The 18095-nt window shown below is 37.5% G+C and overlaps 1 protein-coding gene across 17 annotated transcripts in view; it reads right to left on the reverse strand.

The window, feature by feature from the left end:
- plekha6 (pleckstrin homology domain containing, family A member 6) overlaps positions 1-18095 on the reverse strand; it is a 112717-nt gene that overhangs the window by 16536 nt on the left and 78086 nt on the right. For 14 of the 17 annotated variants that reach the window (XM_081358239.1, XM_081358238.1, XM_081358248.1 and 11 more), the window contains 6 exons: positions 16832-16932; positions 5052-5167; positions 2987-3433; positions 1595-2093; positions 1091-1180; positions 731-784 (listed from right to left, as the gene is read on the reverse strand). In XM_081358239.1, the coding sequence (XP_081214365.1) occupies positions 731-784; positions 1091-1180; positions 1595-2093; positions 2987-3433; positions 5052-5167; positions 16832-16932 (1307 nt within the window). Of the gene's footprint in view, positions 1-730; positions 785-1090; positions 1181-1594; positions 2094-2986; positions 3434-5051; positions 5168-16831; positions 16933-17024; positions 17351-18095 lie in introns of those variants that run through there. The other 3 variants (XM_081358243.1, XM_081358241.1, XM_081358242.1) reach the window with 2 other exon arrangements.

Genomic DNA, 18095 nt, shown 5'->3' on the forward strand with positions numbered 1-18095 from the left:
TGAACGTCACATGCAACCGTAATGAAATTAGAAAGCACTTTCAGATCAGTGTGAGAACTAACACAGAGGGGAGAAAGGGAGGAGAAGACAGTGAGAGCGGAAGGTGGTGCTTTACAAAATGTTTGAAAGGACCATGACTACATTTACGACGTGGTTGTTTATGTTATCCTGAAGTGGGCATCCAAACATCAGTCAGTCTGTTCTTTGTCAGAACACCTTCTTAATGTGAATCCAACATTTAAAAGATCTGTTTATGTCTAGGTTTGAATACCAGATTTCTAATGTGGTCAACATGTTTGTGGTCAAAAAAAGTCGACATGAAATGGAAGTTGTGATAGTCTTTTCTTCCCTATTGTGACGTATATCAGAGAGAAACGGCTTTTCGAACAAAAAAAAAAGTAGGGCGGGACTTGATTTTGTCCATCGAGAAATAATTGGATTGTTGCAGTTTGCTATTGCTGTGATGTCATGTGAGTGACAGGTTGTCCTGTCCTCGTCAGAGAAGAGATGTTGTTTGAAAGAGGGAGGGAAAGCTACAGTATTTTGACTAAAGATTATGAGCAACATGAATAAAAAAGAAGATGTGCACATATAAGTCATTTATAATAAATACAGTAATATTTCACCGAATTTTTTTGCCAGGGTGGGTAGCTCTAGCTCGCTCGCTTTTGGAACAGAGCATGTGCTGTCAGCATTGAAAACTAAGTTGTGTTTTTTGGATCAAGCCTACCTGCTGATCTAGGTACTCCAGGTTCCTCTGAAGCTGCACGTCTAAAATGTCCTCCTGATGTGTGTTAAACCCAGCAGCAGCAGCATACAGCACGCAAAAGCATCAGATGGAAGGATGGAGACCGAGACACAGGAGAGGACACACACATGCTGATCACGGCATTGCTAATCACAGCACAGCGTGGTGCATCACGCTCATACTCATAAGAACAGACAAGTACATGCCCTCAATTACAAGCTATTGCACATACAAATGATCAGTCACATGATCACATGATTTGCTGATTCTCAATTGACAAGGCTGTAATTGGCTTGCACCATGCTAAATACATTCACAAATGCTTAAAAGGTGTTGACTTACCATTTTACTGTGGAGAGATGCTGGGGATGCTGGGTAGTTATAGTGGTACATTCCTTGGCTGTAAGAGCGACGATCTCCAGGGAAATCGTACTAAAATAAGAATTAAATATGGTAATTTAGTGTATGCTGTATATACACATTTAATATACACTATTTTTGAAATAAACACTTTCATTCAACAAGGATGCATTAAATTGATCAAAAGTGACAGTCATTTTTTTTTAAATGCTCAAAAGATTCCTGAAAATCACCAAAAAGGATCATGTGACACTGAAACACCGATTTTTTGGATAATATGTTATCTGAAATATTATATTTTGTAGTGCAAGTGGGCAGTTCTGCAATAAGGCAATAAGCTGCAAAATGGACTAACAGTAGTTTGAAAGCACACTCACATAAAGAATTAAAAAGTTTAAAAAAGTTGGCAGTCAAAATCATTCAGTTGAGGTGCTCTGGTTATTGTTGTCACTATATGAATGCTTAGCTGGTTGACAGGTGCTTTACCTTAGGTGAGCTCAGTGACCTGCGGAGTCCGTAGACCGAGGGGTCAGCATAAATACCCTCCTCTCTTATTCGGCTGGGTCCCCGATCAAACCTGGTGCTGGGCGATCGGGCAGGAGAGGCGAAGCTGTGCGGAGAGTATGGTCCTCCTGATGAGGAAGAAGGCGAGCGAGGGACTGACCGTGAGCGCGGCTGTATGGAAAGCCGTCTCATAGAGTTCTGTGCTGAGTCCAGCTGGGGGTAATAGGCAGGACCTTGGGGTCCCATCATCCACTGAGGGTCTCGAGGTTGACCGTATATGGGTCCGTCTCGCAATGACCTCCTTCTCTCTTCCACGGTCCAGCGAGGAGATGGTCGGTTGTACGCAGCCGACATGGAGCAGATGCTCTCGGGTCGGACACCAGGTGGGTAGAGGGGATATTCATCCATATATGGAGGCCCGCCGTACATGCTGTAACAGTCTGCTGACATACCGCGGTTCACTGTGTAGTACCTGGATGGACTGAGAAGCAGAGTGATTATAATTAATAACAAATTAGTGAAAATCTAAATAAAAATAGACTACAGTTCAGAAGTTTGGGGTCAAAGTCTATTAAAATAACTGTTTCTATGTTAATATATGTCAATTATTCTAAATAATTTATTCATTATTTTTCAGCAGTCATTACTCCAGTCTTCAGCATCACATGATATTTCAGAAATCATTCTAATATGCTGATTTGGTGCTTAAGAAACATTTCTTATTATTATCAATGTTGAAAACAGTTGTGCCGCTTAATATCTTTGAGGAAACCATTATACATGTTTAAAGGGTTATTTGATTAATAGAAAGTTCAAAAGAGCAGGATTTAATGGAAATAGAAATATTTTGTAACATTATGAAAGTATTTACTGTCACTTTTAATAATTGAATGCATCCTTGCTGAATAAAAGTATTAATTTCTTTAAAAATTCTTAAAAATGTATTCACCCCAAACTTTTGAACAGTAGTGTATATATACTAGCATTACTTAAAAAAAAAATGAAACTAATCTAAAATAATTTGTTTACAACTCCAAAAAGAACTTAAATTCCCATAAGTTTTTGCAATCTACTTACATTATAAACAAAAATGTCCGAGAAAAATAGCAGAGAAATTAAATCAGTTTAGTAATTGTACCAGTGTGATTAAGTTTAACATATTAATATTAAATACTTAAATACTATAACAAAAAAAAAAATTAAAACACTAAAACTAAAATAAAAACTGAAAATTACAAACCTAAAGTAGATCTAACAATGATAAATAAAAAAACTAAATTAAAATACTTCATTGAAAATAAAATAAAAACTCCTTTGAAAACCCCAACTATAATAACGCTGCTGAGAAGAAAAGGATGAGGTTGTGTTGCTCACCTGCGTCCGTCGTCCTGTGGCACCATGGCCCGGCGCTGGTTGACCCACTGCTGCAGCTGCGTCATGGAGCTTTTCCTCTGGGCGAGTCTCTCTGGTGCCGTCCTGGGCACAAAGCCCCTCCGCATCACCACATTCTCCTCGTGCGGCTCTCGCAAGTCCCTCACATTCTCTTGGGACTGGTATCTTGAACCGTTGGGAGGACCATAGTTACCCCAGCCGTTGGGTTGATGGGGTGCCAGGCCTCCTTTCTCCCCCATCCTGCTCTCTATATTAGGGGTTACTGGGGTGCTGGGTGTGGTGTCTCTGGACTCTACTCCATTTGGCTCATGTTTGACTGGCTCGTGAAATTCTGGCCTCTGCCCGTTGTTCTCCGCATGAGAGTTGGGCTCCAGTCGTTTGGCTACCATGTCATTTTGGTCAGCTGTAGGGATGGGCTCAGATTTATTTCTGCAGGACAGCAGGAGAGAGAAAGACAAAACATCTGTGAGACACTGTCATGAAACAGAGTGATGCCTTTGATCTTCTTTATGCAATGTTGTTTTATAAGGAGTGACTGTTTGTTTCATAGTATCAGGGTAGCAGTACTAAGGACGCACTCTTGCATTCCATCTCTGCTATTTTTTAGCATCTGCTGTTTTCGCTCCACGAGAATCATGTTTTTAAGACGCTGTCCAAACCCATGACTTTTTGTCCTTCTGTGAAACCCAAAAAGTGGAAATCTTGAAGAATGTACTCTTAGTTCTCTATGAATGAAGATCCATAAAAGCACCAGAAACTTTTAATAAACGTAGTCTATATGACTCATGGACTTTATTTCAAGGAGTGGTTGACCGATATATCATCAAGGCTGATTTTTTAGTTATCGCATCGGCCAATAAGTTATCCTGTTTGGTCGTGAAGTGTCGTATGTGGGACTTTTATTTTGACAGAGTGCAGACACACAGGAAAAATGCATGTACAAACTATCCAAGTGAATTGAGTTTGGCTGTCACTAGACACACAAGTGAGCAACTTCAAACTATGGTGCACTATATATCTAGTTGACCATTATGTGGTCATATTACTTATGTCATATTCACTTTGTAGTGTGTGTAAAAATAGCATTTCCTGGTCTTTGAGGGGTTTGTTTTTATTCCCATCACACACAGATTTACAGTTAGCCTGACTACGTCAGACTTCTTACTTCCGCTCAATTACAGTTCGCTTCTGTACTCAGTCTGAGATAGCGACCGTTTTCCCCGTTTTCCTCCGGCCTGAAAACAGCCGGCCAATCAACGAACAGAGGGCGGGCTGAGAGCCGTGACGTAGACGCTGATTGTACCGTGGATGCGTAGATTTACTTCACATAATCTGCAAAAGTCGTTCACAGCCATGTTCACTCCGGTATTTCGCTCGATGGTTTTGTTTTCGCATCATACATGTGTTTACAGTGGAAGTTAGATGCGGCTGAGCATGCGCATAACACACGCCATAACCAAACGTTATGTGATTGGCTTATGGGTAACCAATGATTTTAAACTTCAGACAATCCCCCCCCCCCCCCTGCGAGAAAGAAAACGCTTTTCAATTATGCCATGCCAGACTCTGTCTACGAAGCAAAGCGAAGTAGCAAAGTTTGGTATTACCAGGCTAATTTACAGTACCAGATTACTAGTAAGTTTTATTGGTTACAGTGTTATATTTAGTGATGTTTTAAAAAATGTCTTTATTTTTGAAAAGGCCATAATATGATTATAGAATCAAGCATTTGCTATATAAAGTATAAGCGTGTTAATTATTTTGCTATGTTAACATATTTTGCCAAAACGCATCTTAATACAAGGTGTAAACAGGGCCATATAGTGCTCATTATTTATATGGAAAAAGCATTTCTCCTTTTGTGTTACACAGAAGAAAGAGAGTCATAAGGGTTTGTAATGACAGGAGGGTGAGTAAATGCCAGAATTATAATAAAAATATATATTTGAAACAGTTTTTCACTTTGTCAAGCTGTTTTTGAATGCAGGACCAAATTCTGTGTGAATCAGTGTGTATTACAGATGTGTGTGTGTGTGTGTGTGTATACCTGGATGTGGCTAGGATGTGGACCCTGGCAGCCTCACTCATGACTTGGATCCACTCCTCTTGCTCCTTCTGGCTGTCGGCACTGAAGTAATATGTACGAGTTCCTGCGTGCTCAGCCTGCAAACAGAACGCAATACTGCCCTTTAAATCCTCACTTTCCTCTTCCTCCTCCTCCTCTTCCTCTATTTCACGCCACACCTGCAACAGAAAGAGAAAGAAAGAGAGAATATTATTGCACTGTCCTATAGCCAGTCCCATTTCGCAAGAACTTAACTGTAAACCTGATACCACAGGAACAACAGAGCATGCAAAAAAAAACCCCACAATACAGCTCATGCAAAATAGTGGATTAAATTGCTCATATGTACGTGAACAGGTATACAAATAACAGCCTGCAAATGAAGGACATGCTTAAAGTTATAAGCATAAACACAGCACTATTATTTGGAGTAATATTTGGCTTAAGGCCTTTCAGAGCCGGAGAGATGTGGGTAGGTGGGGTTGCAGTGCATGCAAACAAACAAATCGGTCGTGCAACGACTGTACATTTTCATGTAAATTCATATCCTCGAATTTAAGAGGGGCAAATTTGTTGATATTTAATATGCAGCAGAACATGGGAGAAAATAGCAGAAAGGACATGCAGATCAGACTCACAAATATAGTAATTGAAGGCTGACAGGTGAGCAATTTAGTCCGGTTTAATTTTTTCATTTAATGAGCGACATTTGATTTAGACTACTGAATATAGAAGTTTGAAGATTCTTATAAAGTTTTGTCTTCACTATCATTAGCGTTAGCTCATGTTAGGAACGTAAGCATGTGAATCTGATCTTGTCACTTGTCATGCAGTTATAGGAGCAAAAAGAGGTGTTCTGAAATACCTACTAAATGGGGATCATCGACACACTGGAGAAAACTCACTCAGGGGTCCTCAGAGATGGGGGGGTATTGGGAACAGAGGAGAAAAGACTACATAAGGATGACTAGATCAAGTATACAAATCAACTTTAGGAGCAGGTTAGATGTGGGCTAGGTGTGGCCTAACGGAGTGGATAGTGTGCACTAATATCCTGAAAGAGATGGCGGTTAGTAGAAATGGGGCTTTGTTGTGTTGTTTCAGACACAAAACATCAGCTATATGAAACACATAGACACCTGACAATGTAAAACTTTTGTGTGAATGTGTAAGAATAGCATAAATTAGGCTACATTTAAAAAGTAAGACTAGTTTAACTTGTCCAAAACACTGCAGTAGACAACTTCACCACATGAGGGCCCTACAGAGTTAATTGTGGACAATATGCATTCAGTGGTCATTAGTGGCAAAGAGCAAAGAAAAAAGAAAAAGAAAAGATAACTGAATAAATTAGTTTGACTACACAGCTAAAAACAAAAATACTGAAGGTATTATTTCTATAATATCTCAAAAGAAATCAACAAAGCTCAGATCTACAGGCAAATTCTACCTAATGCCTCTGATTGAACTTATGTCTAGTCTCTGTAATTAAGTTTTCAATATTTGCCCTGGAATATTTTTTTCTAACCATACAAAAACACAGTGTGTTAGTCCATTTATGCCAAATACTTCATTCAAGTCAACTGAGAAAAAAATAAAGCAAATCAATTCAAATGAATTCTATCTGTTGTTACTTAAAAACAAAATTAATAACAAATATAGCTGTAAAATGTACTTGATATAATAACTATTACTATGCGGGAATATTTTATTACACATTTTTTTAACTTTCAGTGGCATTTTTGGTCAGTTTATGATGCACAAAGCCTGTGACACAACCTCAGATTTCTATAACATTCTTGACAGTTTGAGGAAACACAGCACGTATACTGAATGGAGAGGGTGTGTTACCACTGATGAAACCTGACAATCACTGGAAGCTACAATAATCCGACCATAAAAATATAATGATGTAATTAAGCATCTTTACCATTGCCAATCCTCTTGATTAGTCTTGCTTAAAACAAACACCTGAACTTTTAGTCATCCGAGGGTGTGCTACTGCTAACATCAGTTTCATACAAACTAATAGTTAACAAATAGACAGTTAGCTAATTGATACTAGAGATCATTAGGGAATTAATTGTATTTCTGAATAGACAACACACCCTATGAACGTGTTAATGTGAAATGTCTAGTAAGGATTAAAACCCAGGGAGACCCCTGAGCTTACATGACTTCAATTAACCAGAATAACAGACCTGGACTAAACTAAAGTAATCATTTATTTTCTTGTTCATTCTCTCAATGAGCTGGATGTGGTTTGCATGCCTAAAATTCTCTTGAAACTGAGACAGTCATTTGTTTCGCAGGAAATGGAGTATCAAAACGAAATTTCGCCTTAAGTTCTGCCGTTCGCATTGCGGAGGTTGCTCAACTTTAGAAACATGGCACCGAAACCAGTAATGCTGTCCCAATCCTTCGCTCACCTTTGTACCTGCCAAAAGAATGCCTCATTTTCTTTGATTGAACCTCTCCCTGAGGAAACCGTCAAACACTCCCGCACTATTGATTCATTTCAGGGTTTGCCAAATTCTGTGATTACTGTTTGCATTTCATTTTTACAGGGAAGCCATTGGCCTTTGTTTAAACCTTCATTATAGTATAACCTAGCACATCTTTATGTAAGGTAAACAAGTGCAGGAGTAAGAGGGTTTGGCAATTTGTAAGTATGTAAAAGATATTTGACATTGCTTTGTGAGGACGAATGACAAATGAACCATGCTAAACTGAAGTGACATGATTTATCTGGTACTAATTTGACAAGTTGTCGCTAAAATAATGATTCAAAGTGTAATATTATAATGAGAAGAGGCAATGTAAAGTTCCTAGGTTTCCCAGATCAGCAGTTAGTTATAATATGGTGTTGAATAATATGGCAGTCAATGTTGTTTTGGACCCCATTGACTTTCATTGTATGCACAAAAAAAGGTTAAATGTTCTTAATAAAATAAAATAAAAAATGTAAAAAATATACTAATAATAAAAATGTCTCCTTTTGTGTTCCACAGAAGAAAATGTAGTAATACAGGTTTGGTTTTAGTGATGCTTCATTGCTTGTAAATCACTTCCTCGAAGGTGCATCCTGGAGACATGTTTATGTTCCAGATGAGACATTTGAGTTTACAGTAGCATCACATGTCAGACTGATCTATCTTTACAGACCTCCTCTTAACTACCACGTACTCTTCTACCCAAATAATCACAGGGGCCTTCTTTTCTTCTTCACAAATCAGAAAGAAGAGTATTTCAGTGCAAGACTATATTTAGTCAAAGCTTATATATGTCCTAATTGAAAAGGTTTGTCATCATTGGTCTGTGAAGAGAAACATGCAGGCTCAATCTCATCCTCAGGAATTCCACAGGCTCAGTCAGACCACAGACAAGAACTAGCACAAGATCACTTCTATTGCAGCTAGCCTAAGGAAATAAGCCTACGCAAGTGAAATTCGGAAAGTATGTATTAGTATCCTGATCTGTGTAGGATTTCATGTTATAATGACGCCCTCGTTTTGTGCAATTGCTGATGCAAGTGAAGGCAATGCACTGGACTAGCAGGTGATCTGATAAGAATGACATACATTTGACTCTTTTATTGCAAATGAAAGAAGGTCAAGCTAGATAGTCTTGTTGTAATTGGAGTGTGCTTTGATGTCTCTCTCCGTGCCAAGAGCTCTCCGTCTCCTATGGCACTGGCACAGAGGTGCGCCCTGAGAACCATGTTTACTAGGGGTGTGACGGCACACAAAAGTTACGGTTCAGTACAAACATGAGAAAACTAAACATTATTTTTAATAGTAACCTTACACATTACTATTATATTAAATGTTCCAATTAACAACAGAGCCCAAACTATTAAATTCAGTTGCTTTTTATTTTTAGATTTAGCCTAATAATCAACACTCACATGAAAATTGTATGCAAACATTTAAATTGCATATAATGCAGTTTCTGCATTAACTTCTGTTAGGTTTCTGGTTGCAGCAACAAGGAAACAGGATTTCTGTGCAGCAGACTTTATTAACCATAAACTTAAACTTACTTAAACTTAAAGAAACGCTTGGGAGACTAAGAAACAGGACAGAACAACCAGCTTAACATTAACAACGACAGACACTGAACAGGACAAAACACAGGGCTTAAATACACAGAGCAGATGAGGGAAACGAGACACAGCTGGGATGAATGAACTTAATGAAAGAAACCATAGTAACAAACAGGCTTGGGATGAACTAATGAAGGAGGAGTGGCTAGAAACTGAACACAATGAACATAGAGGAAGTCCAAACACAAACAGAAGCATGACACTTTTAAATCTAATTATACAATTATGTTTCTACTCCAATCTGTTGTTAAAATATACTCATTTACACAGTGGCTGTCATAACTTGTTTTCATGACAGATTTATCTAAACATACATTAAATAATCAAGACAGGTTAAGTAAAATATAATGAATTTATAGGCTAATATAGTGCATATATTTAGTGGAAGAGTTTATTTCTCTAGCGAACTAACAAGCTGTGGACACTGAATGTAAATGTAGTTAAGTACTTACAGGACCTGAGGTAAATGTAATGCTGTGTGACATTGTTTACAAGCTGTTTTATTGATGCCTTTATGCCGTTAAAACACTGATTGTCGAGCGATTACACGAGATATGTACCCATATACCCTTCAAATGTTTATTCTGTAACTATAGCATTAAATTTCATTATAAAAAGGAAATTCATTCATGATAAAAACGAAAAATCTCAATACGAATATATACCGTTATACCCCTAGTGTTACAGTAATCAAATGTCCAAGAGAGACAAGAGACAAGTAATGCTAGATCATTTATTTCAACTGGCCACAATGAAAGTCACTACAGGTTATTTCCTTTGAGTTTTCCTTTCCTTTATTTCCAATATCCACTAAACATAGTTTCTCATCTCGGCAATAACCCACAGCTGAGGCATCACATCATGGCTTTTTACACCACAACACAATCTGTTGCTGAGTTTTAGGAATTATTTACTATTTTGTTGTGTTAAATCCCAGAAATCTCAGAAATCCTCTTGTACATTAGACGTGCTGTAACTGTATTCTTCTATCTGTATCTTACAATGATGTAAATCTCAACATCTGAATAGTGATTCTATAGCATCTTGAAGAGAATAGAATACAATACAATAAAATAGAATATAATAAATAAAGAACAAAACTAATTAAGTTAAGTAAGTTCAATTAAATCAAATCAAATGGTGACGTAGTTACATGGTATTTACTCAGGTAATGCACTCAAAAAATTAAGCCTTTTTTAAAGATTTAGGCCCTATGCGTTTCAATTAATAGTAATGTTCCATCCAATTTAATTGAATAATCCTAACATATTTTAATTGAACTCAATTTGATGGAATTTTACTATTAATTTAAAGGCGTAAATCTTTTTTAATGATATACTGAGTAATATAAAGCTGCAGTATGTAAGCTACTTCTCTCTGTTTATGTCTATGACGAGTCACGCAGGTACTGGGCAACTCCACAGTGGTACGACCCAAACCAGTCTTAAAGAGTCTGAATATAAAAACTTGTTATAGGTGTACCGTAGTGATTAATTAACTAAATGTACTTACAATAGAGTTAGGGGTTAGGTTTTGGGGTAACACTTTATTTTACAGTGTCCTTGTTACATAGGTTACATGTACTTACCATAGTAAATTATGCATAATTACATGCAACTAACCTTCAACCAAATACTAATCCTACCCTAACCCTATAGTAAGTTCATGTAGTTAATTAATATTACTCAGTACTTAAATGTATAATTACACTGTAACAATGACACCTTAAAATAAAGTGTAACCGGTTTTGGTTTAGGGTTAGTTGTAATTATGCATAATTTTCTGTTATTACTATAGTAAGTACATGTAGTAGTGTGTAACTAAAGTCACCTTAATTTAAGAGAAAAACACTCAGAGAATGAGCAGTTCACCTGTCTACACAAATTACAGCAGGTGCCGATGCCCAGAGCAGCTCAATGTAAAAACAATGGAACAGGGCAATTTCTGCCTTATTTTGTGGAGTGCCAGACGGAAGAGGAAGCAGACAGTCAAGCCTCAGCGGATATGAAAATGACAGCCCTCTGCTTTCCAGTCTCCCTGCTTCTGTTATTCTGCCTGTCTAACTCCTTTTGAGCCTCTGACACAAGTAGTTGTACACTCTCAGTCATGCGGAGCTAGGCTGAACTGGCTTGTTTTTGATCCTTATGTTTGCTGATCCTGGAGTCCAGGGGGCAGGGACATGTAGACACGTTAGTGTAGACAAACATGCTTTCAGAAAACTATGAGACCAACTAGGGTTGTCAAAATACCAAAAATGTCAGTAGACAACAACAACATAAATATAATGTACACTACCAGTCAAAAGTTTGGGGTCGGTAAGATTTTCAATGTTTTTAAAAGAAGTCTCTTCTGCTCACCAAGGCTGAATTTATGAAAAAAAAAAAAAACTGTAATATTGTTAAATATTATGACCATTTAAAATGACTATTTTCTATTTTAACATATTTTAAAATGTAATTTACTCCTGTGATCAAAACTGAATTTTCAGCATCATTACTTCAGTCTTCAGTGTCACATGATCCTTCAGAAATCATTCTAATATGCGGATTTGATGCTCAAAAAACATTCATTATTATTATCAATGTTAAAAACAGTTGTGTACAATTTAATTTCAGGATGAATGGAAAATTCAAAAGAACAGCATTTATTTGAAATAGAATCTTTTGTAACATTATAAATGTCTTTACTGTAAATTTTAATCAATTTTATTCATCCTTGTTGAATAAAAGTATTGATTTATTTTATTTCTTTCCCCAAGCTTTCTATTTCAGATAAAGGCTGTTCTTCTGAACTTTCTATTCATCAAATAATCCTGAAATAAAAATGTAAATAACTGTTTTCAGCATTACTTTATATTCACATAGAAAACAGCTGTTTTAAATTGTAATAATATTTCACAATATTACTTTTTTGATCAAATAAATGCAGCCTTGGTGAGCAGAAGAGACTTCTTTTAAAAATATTTGAACACCAAAACTTTTGACTAGTAGTGTATATATAAATATAAAAAGTAATTGGTTCATATTTATATTAAATACTATATTTTTAAGTAATGTATTAAGTTTACATTCATTTAAGTTACTAATATTCGAATAATCAACAGTACTGTACTCAGTAACACAGCTGGGTGAAGGCAAACAGCTGGAAATAACGCACACGCAACATTGCAGAAGGTTAAAGCCACAGCAGTAGTGTGATGCTCTTCATGTTGACAAAGCAGTTTACAGCACGAGCTCAAACAACAGCAAAAATATGGGGGAGAACTGCAAAATGAATGATTGCAGCAACCTTTAATGACTAGGCGTCACACAGGGCTGGACGGCTCCTTGTGTGTGTTTTCCGCCTACCACCGTACTTTACAAACACGCACACACTCTCTGAATGGCGTGTGTCTGTTCTGAACGCTCTGATGTGTACTTCATACACAGCAAACAGACAGAGTTCACATGTCTGATAAGAGAGACACCTCAGTCAGCCCAGCACGCTAGGACAAGGTAACCAGCTCAGGGCTGCTGGGAAGAACAAAGTGAACTCAGGACAGACAACACCGACTGCAGAGACAGGTGAGAACGGGGGGTTTCATCCAAATTGCCATCAATAGCTCTTCCAGATTGGCTGCAAACCCTGTTTTCATGGTCCACCCTACTTAAGGGAAATATGTCTGTCATGAATCTATTACAAACTATATGAAAGCTGTCTGGCCGTATCTGTGCATCCCACATGCCAGTGGTTCAGCCGCTGAGGACTTTTCCATCTCTAAGTCTGATGGCGTGAGTCAGTAGACTCACCTCCTGATCTTTCATAATTCTGCCGTTCATCCCTCAGAGAAAAGATGAATCTTAGGCTAAAAATGTTCCAAGCACACAGCAGTTACACAACCAGCACTCATTAATATTGCAGCGGCTCTATACTGGGACATAAGAATGAGAGAGAGGGAGTAAAAGAAAAATAACTCTCTTCAAAGAGAACATAGTAGCAAACACACATACATATTTATGTAGCCATCTAAAATAAATTGGGCTGATAAAGTAATTATTTTACTGTTGCAGACAAAAGCATTCAACGGCTAGTTCACCCAAAAATTAAAAAGAATTGTCATCAATTACTCACCCCCATGTCGTTTCAAAACAGTAAGACTTTCGTTCATCTTTGGAACAATATTGTTAGAATATATTTTTTCCAGGTGATGAACAATAAAAGAACTGACAGCCAAGTATGCGATTTCAGATACAGCCAATTAGAATCCACATATTTTAACTGCAGCAACTTTAGTATACGCTATTGGAGATGGAATTACCGCGGCTGCTGGCACCAGACTTGCCCTCCAATGGGTCCTCGCCCATGGGTTTAGGATACGCTCATTCCAATTACAGGGCCTCGAAAGAGACCTGTATTGTTATTTTTCGTCACTACCTCTCTGTGTCGGAAATGGGTAATTTGCGCGCCTGCTGCCTTCCTTGGATGTGGTAGCCGTTTCTCAGGCTCCCTCTCTGGAATCGAACCCTGATTCCCCGTTACCCGTGGTCACTTTAAGGAGCTCAAGCTTTTAAAGAAACTGCAGTGTGTGTTTAAAACAAACAGAACGTTACCATCCATTGGTATGGACGATATAGTTATAATTATCTATATAGTTATAGTTATCGTTCTTGGTGTGAACAGGCCCCAACTCCAAATTTAAATGGAATTTTGTCAGATTTAGTGTACTTTTGGGGACAGTATTGTCCTCAAAATTTATCCAAGTGTCCACACACATACTTGTATGTGTGTGTGTATGTGTTTATGTGTGTGTGCGCGTAAGGCCTGAAGCAACACAGAGCAAGAGAGTATTAGACTCCCCTATGTGAAACTGAAGAATATACTGTGCCCAAAGGCCAAACACCAGTTTTGATCCTTGCACACAGGAGAAGAATTTCATAAAAGGATTGGTAACACTTCCAGGAGAAGAGTCTGAATAAAATGACCCAGGGCAAGATGCACTGCATCGGACATGTTTCAGGTTCTTTAGTGAAGGCAACATGATACATGTAACCATTCACTGTCACCGATCATGATGAAGAATGGTTGACTAAACACACCTTCCTTTCTCTCTCTCACACACACACACACACACACACGACAAACACATTTCAATATCTCCGGGTTAATTATTAACACCTAAGTTCAAAACACGCACACAGATATTTTTAGAGACAGTGTGTGACATATATGATGGTGTCATGATTTTTATTATGGCTGCCATAAAAATGAACCTGATCTGCGCTGACGTGGATCCACACCGAAACTACACTTTAAGGGTCTCTGTGATATGAAAAAGAAACACTGCACACCTTTGCCTCAGGGTGCAGATGTAAGAGGCTACTGGATCCCTCTGACTGTTGGTTTGCTTTGTTCTGCAAACTAATCTCTGGAGTATAAAATAGTCTCTCTTTAGTAGAAGACTGAACAGCTTTGGATATGTTTTCAAAAACACGTGGATAGGCAGACATGGGTCTTAGTAAAGCTGTGATGGCGGGGTGTCTAAACCTGCCATTTCCACAGGGGATGAACATTAGAAGTATATGTGTGATGCAGAAACCAAAGTAAAATACAAAAAGAGATATTTGAGAACTATAAAGAAGACTTTGAAGTAAATATGATCTTACAGTCAAATGACTGTTAAACCCCCTGCTTCTTAAAAAATATTACTTAATGGACAATAACAATATTATACAACAGACATGTTACATAGGAGTTTAAGTCTAATATTATAGAATTGAATCCAAATAGAAAGGGCAAATATAAAATAATGTCTAAATAAATCATATTTAAAGGGATAGTTAACCCAAAAATGAAAACAAAAAAGATATTTTGAAGAATGTTGGTAACCAGACATACTATGGAAGTCAATGACTACCGTCGTTACCAACATTCTTCAAAATACCTCCTTTCATGTTCAACAGAAGAAAGACCCACATGTTGTTCCAAACCTGCAGCTTGAGTAAATGATGACAACATTTTTGGGAGAACTATCCCTTTAAGTCATTATATTTACAATATAATACATTTTTTATTAAATACAAATAATATATTGTAAATATACAAAATTATCAAAAGTGACAGTAAAGACTGTCATGATGCTATAAAATATTTATTTTTCAAAATAAATGCTGTTCTTTTGAATTTTCTGTTTATCAAAGAATCCTGAAAAGATATTAAGCAGCACAACTTTCAGCATTTATAATAATAAAAAAAAAGAATTCTTGAGCAGCAAATCAGAATATTAGAATGATTTCTGAAGGATCATGTGACACTGAAGAGTGGAGTAATGATGCTGAAAATTCAGCTTTGCCATCAAAAATAAATGACCTTTTAAAATATATTCAAATAGAAAACAGTTATATGACATTGAAATATTTTTTTTACAATATTACTGTTTTTACTGTATTTTTGATCAAAATAATTCAGCCTCTCTTAGCATTAGAGGCTTCTTTCAAAAACCTCCTTACCGATCCTTCTGAATGGTAGTGTGTATAAATAATATGTTTATTCAAGTCAAATAAGCACTAAATAAAATACGTTTAAATAAAAATATAATTAAAGCATTTATCAAATACAAAATATTAACTTACATTTATATATATATGAGTACAACTGAATAACAATAATATTCCCAATATAACCCAATTTTCAAATAACTTAATTCTAAATAAGTTAAATAAATATTTTTGCATAAAGCATCATTCAAATATAACTAAATATTAAAAAAGCTTAAATCAGAAATTATTCTTAATACAGCTCCGACAGAAGCAAAGCTTATTCCTCCTTCCTGATTATTTAAAAAAAAATTAAAAAATATTGCCAAAGGTCATCAACGCCTCAACTGTGCCTCGTTTGTTGCTTGCTTATTTCCAATTGGTCAGTTTAAAAGCCAGGTGCTATATAAAAAAAAGCAGTTTTACTAGAAACCTAACAAAACTTGCAGAGACACGACACCAAATTCTTGAACATCTCCAGCCCAGCCTTTAGGGGCCCCGTGGAGCCAGAGGCAAGAGACATAAACACAGTTACCAAACACATAACGGTCTCACATTCTCCACAAGTGGAACGAGCACACCTACAATCGTGTGCTATAAACACAGCTCAAAACACATCTTCACATGCTACCCAGCATGCACCCTGTCTAATCTAATAGAGCCTAACCACAATCTTATTCACTAAATTATGATAACTCACTAAATGATGATAACTCACCACAACAATGTTCTCTCACAGTGCAACCAGGGGCGCATGCACTCAGAAATACTGTGATCTGTCAGATATGCATGCTCTAAAGGTCTATGTACTCAAACCCAGTCGCCTGGGACCCTGATGAAAATATAATCTGACATTATGTTTGTCCTTCTGGCACATGGTGTGCAAACATATTCGGAAACGCATGCAAAGATGCAAAGTCCACTGCATGTGTGGGTGTGCAATCAGGGTAAATATAGAGTCCGTGGTTTTGACTAAAAACAGATAAAGGTCGTTGAATCATGATTAATTCAGAAACATCGCTTAAAGTTTCCTATCATCACATGACCTACACTGACACCGAATACCATGTTTACCTGTCGCCCCTCCCATCCCTTGTCCCGACAGCATTCAAAACATTTATTAAAAATGCACAGAGATCACCAACCTTGAAGGCAAACTTGCGGGTGATGTTGTCCACTGCCTGAACTGGTCCAATCTTGAAGCTGAGAAGAGGAAGGCTTCCCAAGACTCCTTCTTCTTTATCGTCTGGATGGAATAATTAAAAAGAAAAAATTTGTATGTCAAAGACAGACATAAACAAAAAATAAAATAAAACATCTGTATTATATCATTCCAACCTGGATTTAAAAAGAAAAAGCTGATGAGAAATTAGATGAGAAACAATTCTGTTCTAAATCAGAAAAGTCCAACTTTCTGTTGTGTGCCGCTACACTGGTGATGAAAGGCAGCGGTAATGGAAAAGCAGGTAAACGGCAGGTGAATCCCATAATAGATATCCATTTTTATCCCAGCGCAAAGCAATGCTAATGACACTGAAGCAAGCAGCGGCGCACAGCCTGGGAGAGAAGCGCTCGGGCTGGTTAAATAATGGAGCACATCGTTAAATTTTCATCGCGAGGAGGGCAACGGAGATCCTGTGTTCTTGCTCTCAATCTCCCGTACTGAGAGCTGCTGACGGGGAAATGCAGTGAACCCACCCGCGCGTGTGTGTGTGTGTGTGTTCTGACAGCACTGTGTGTGCGTGTTTCTGGGTGAATGAGAGAGACAGGGAGGGGCGGAGGGAAAGGAGGGGTGGAGCAGGTTGTGTTTGTGTTGTATAGAAGCGAGAGAGAGAGAGAGAGAGAGAGAGAGAGAGAGAGAGAGAGAGAGAGAGAGAGAGAGAGAGAGAGAGAGAGAGAGAGAGAGAGAGAGCAAAAGATAGCTATCATCCCCTCAGTGACTCAGTGCTGCAGGTATTCTGGCTCTCGACCAGCTGTACCTGCATTGAACAACCAATCAGAGTATTATTCTGTCAACAAAAAGGTCAGGCAAAACAATTCTGAATAAGAACCATATACTGATAAGGAAAAACATGATCTCCACGACAAACCTAAAAACACAATGAAATACATGAACACTGTATAAATGAGGGTTACATACCAACCACAACCACAACAACAACAACAACAACAAACACAATCCTAAACCTGTCTGTCAGGGTTGTAAACATTACAGACATTGACAAGAAATATCTCCCCAATTTTCAGATTTATGGTTATGAGTTTAGATGTGAGTTTTTTCAATGGTTGGTTCTTTAATTTATTAGCCTTAAGGCCCGTTCACACCTTGCACGATAACTATAAAGATAACGATAAAGATAACTATATATGCGTCCACACCAATGACCGATAACGGTCTTTTTATTCTAA

This window comes from Scardinius erythrophthalmus, assembly GCF_964197995.2.
Source record: "Scardinius erythrophthalmus genome assembly, chromosome: 25".
NCBI classification, from domain to species: domain Eukaryota; kingdom Metazoa; phylum Chordata; class Actinopteri; order Cypriniformes; family Leuciscidae; genus Scardinius; species Scardinius erythrophthalmus.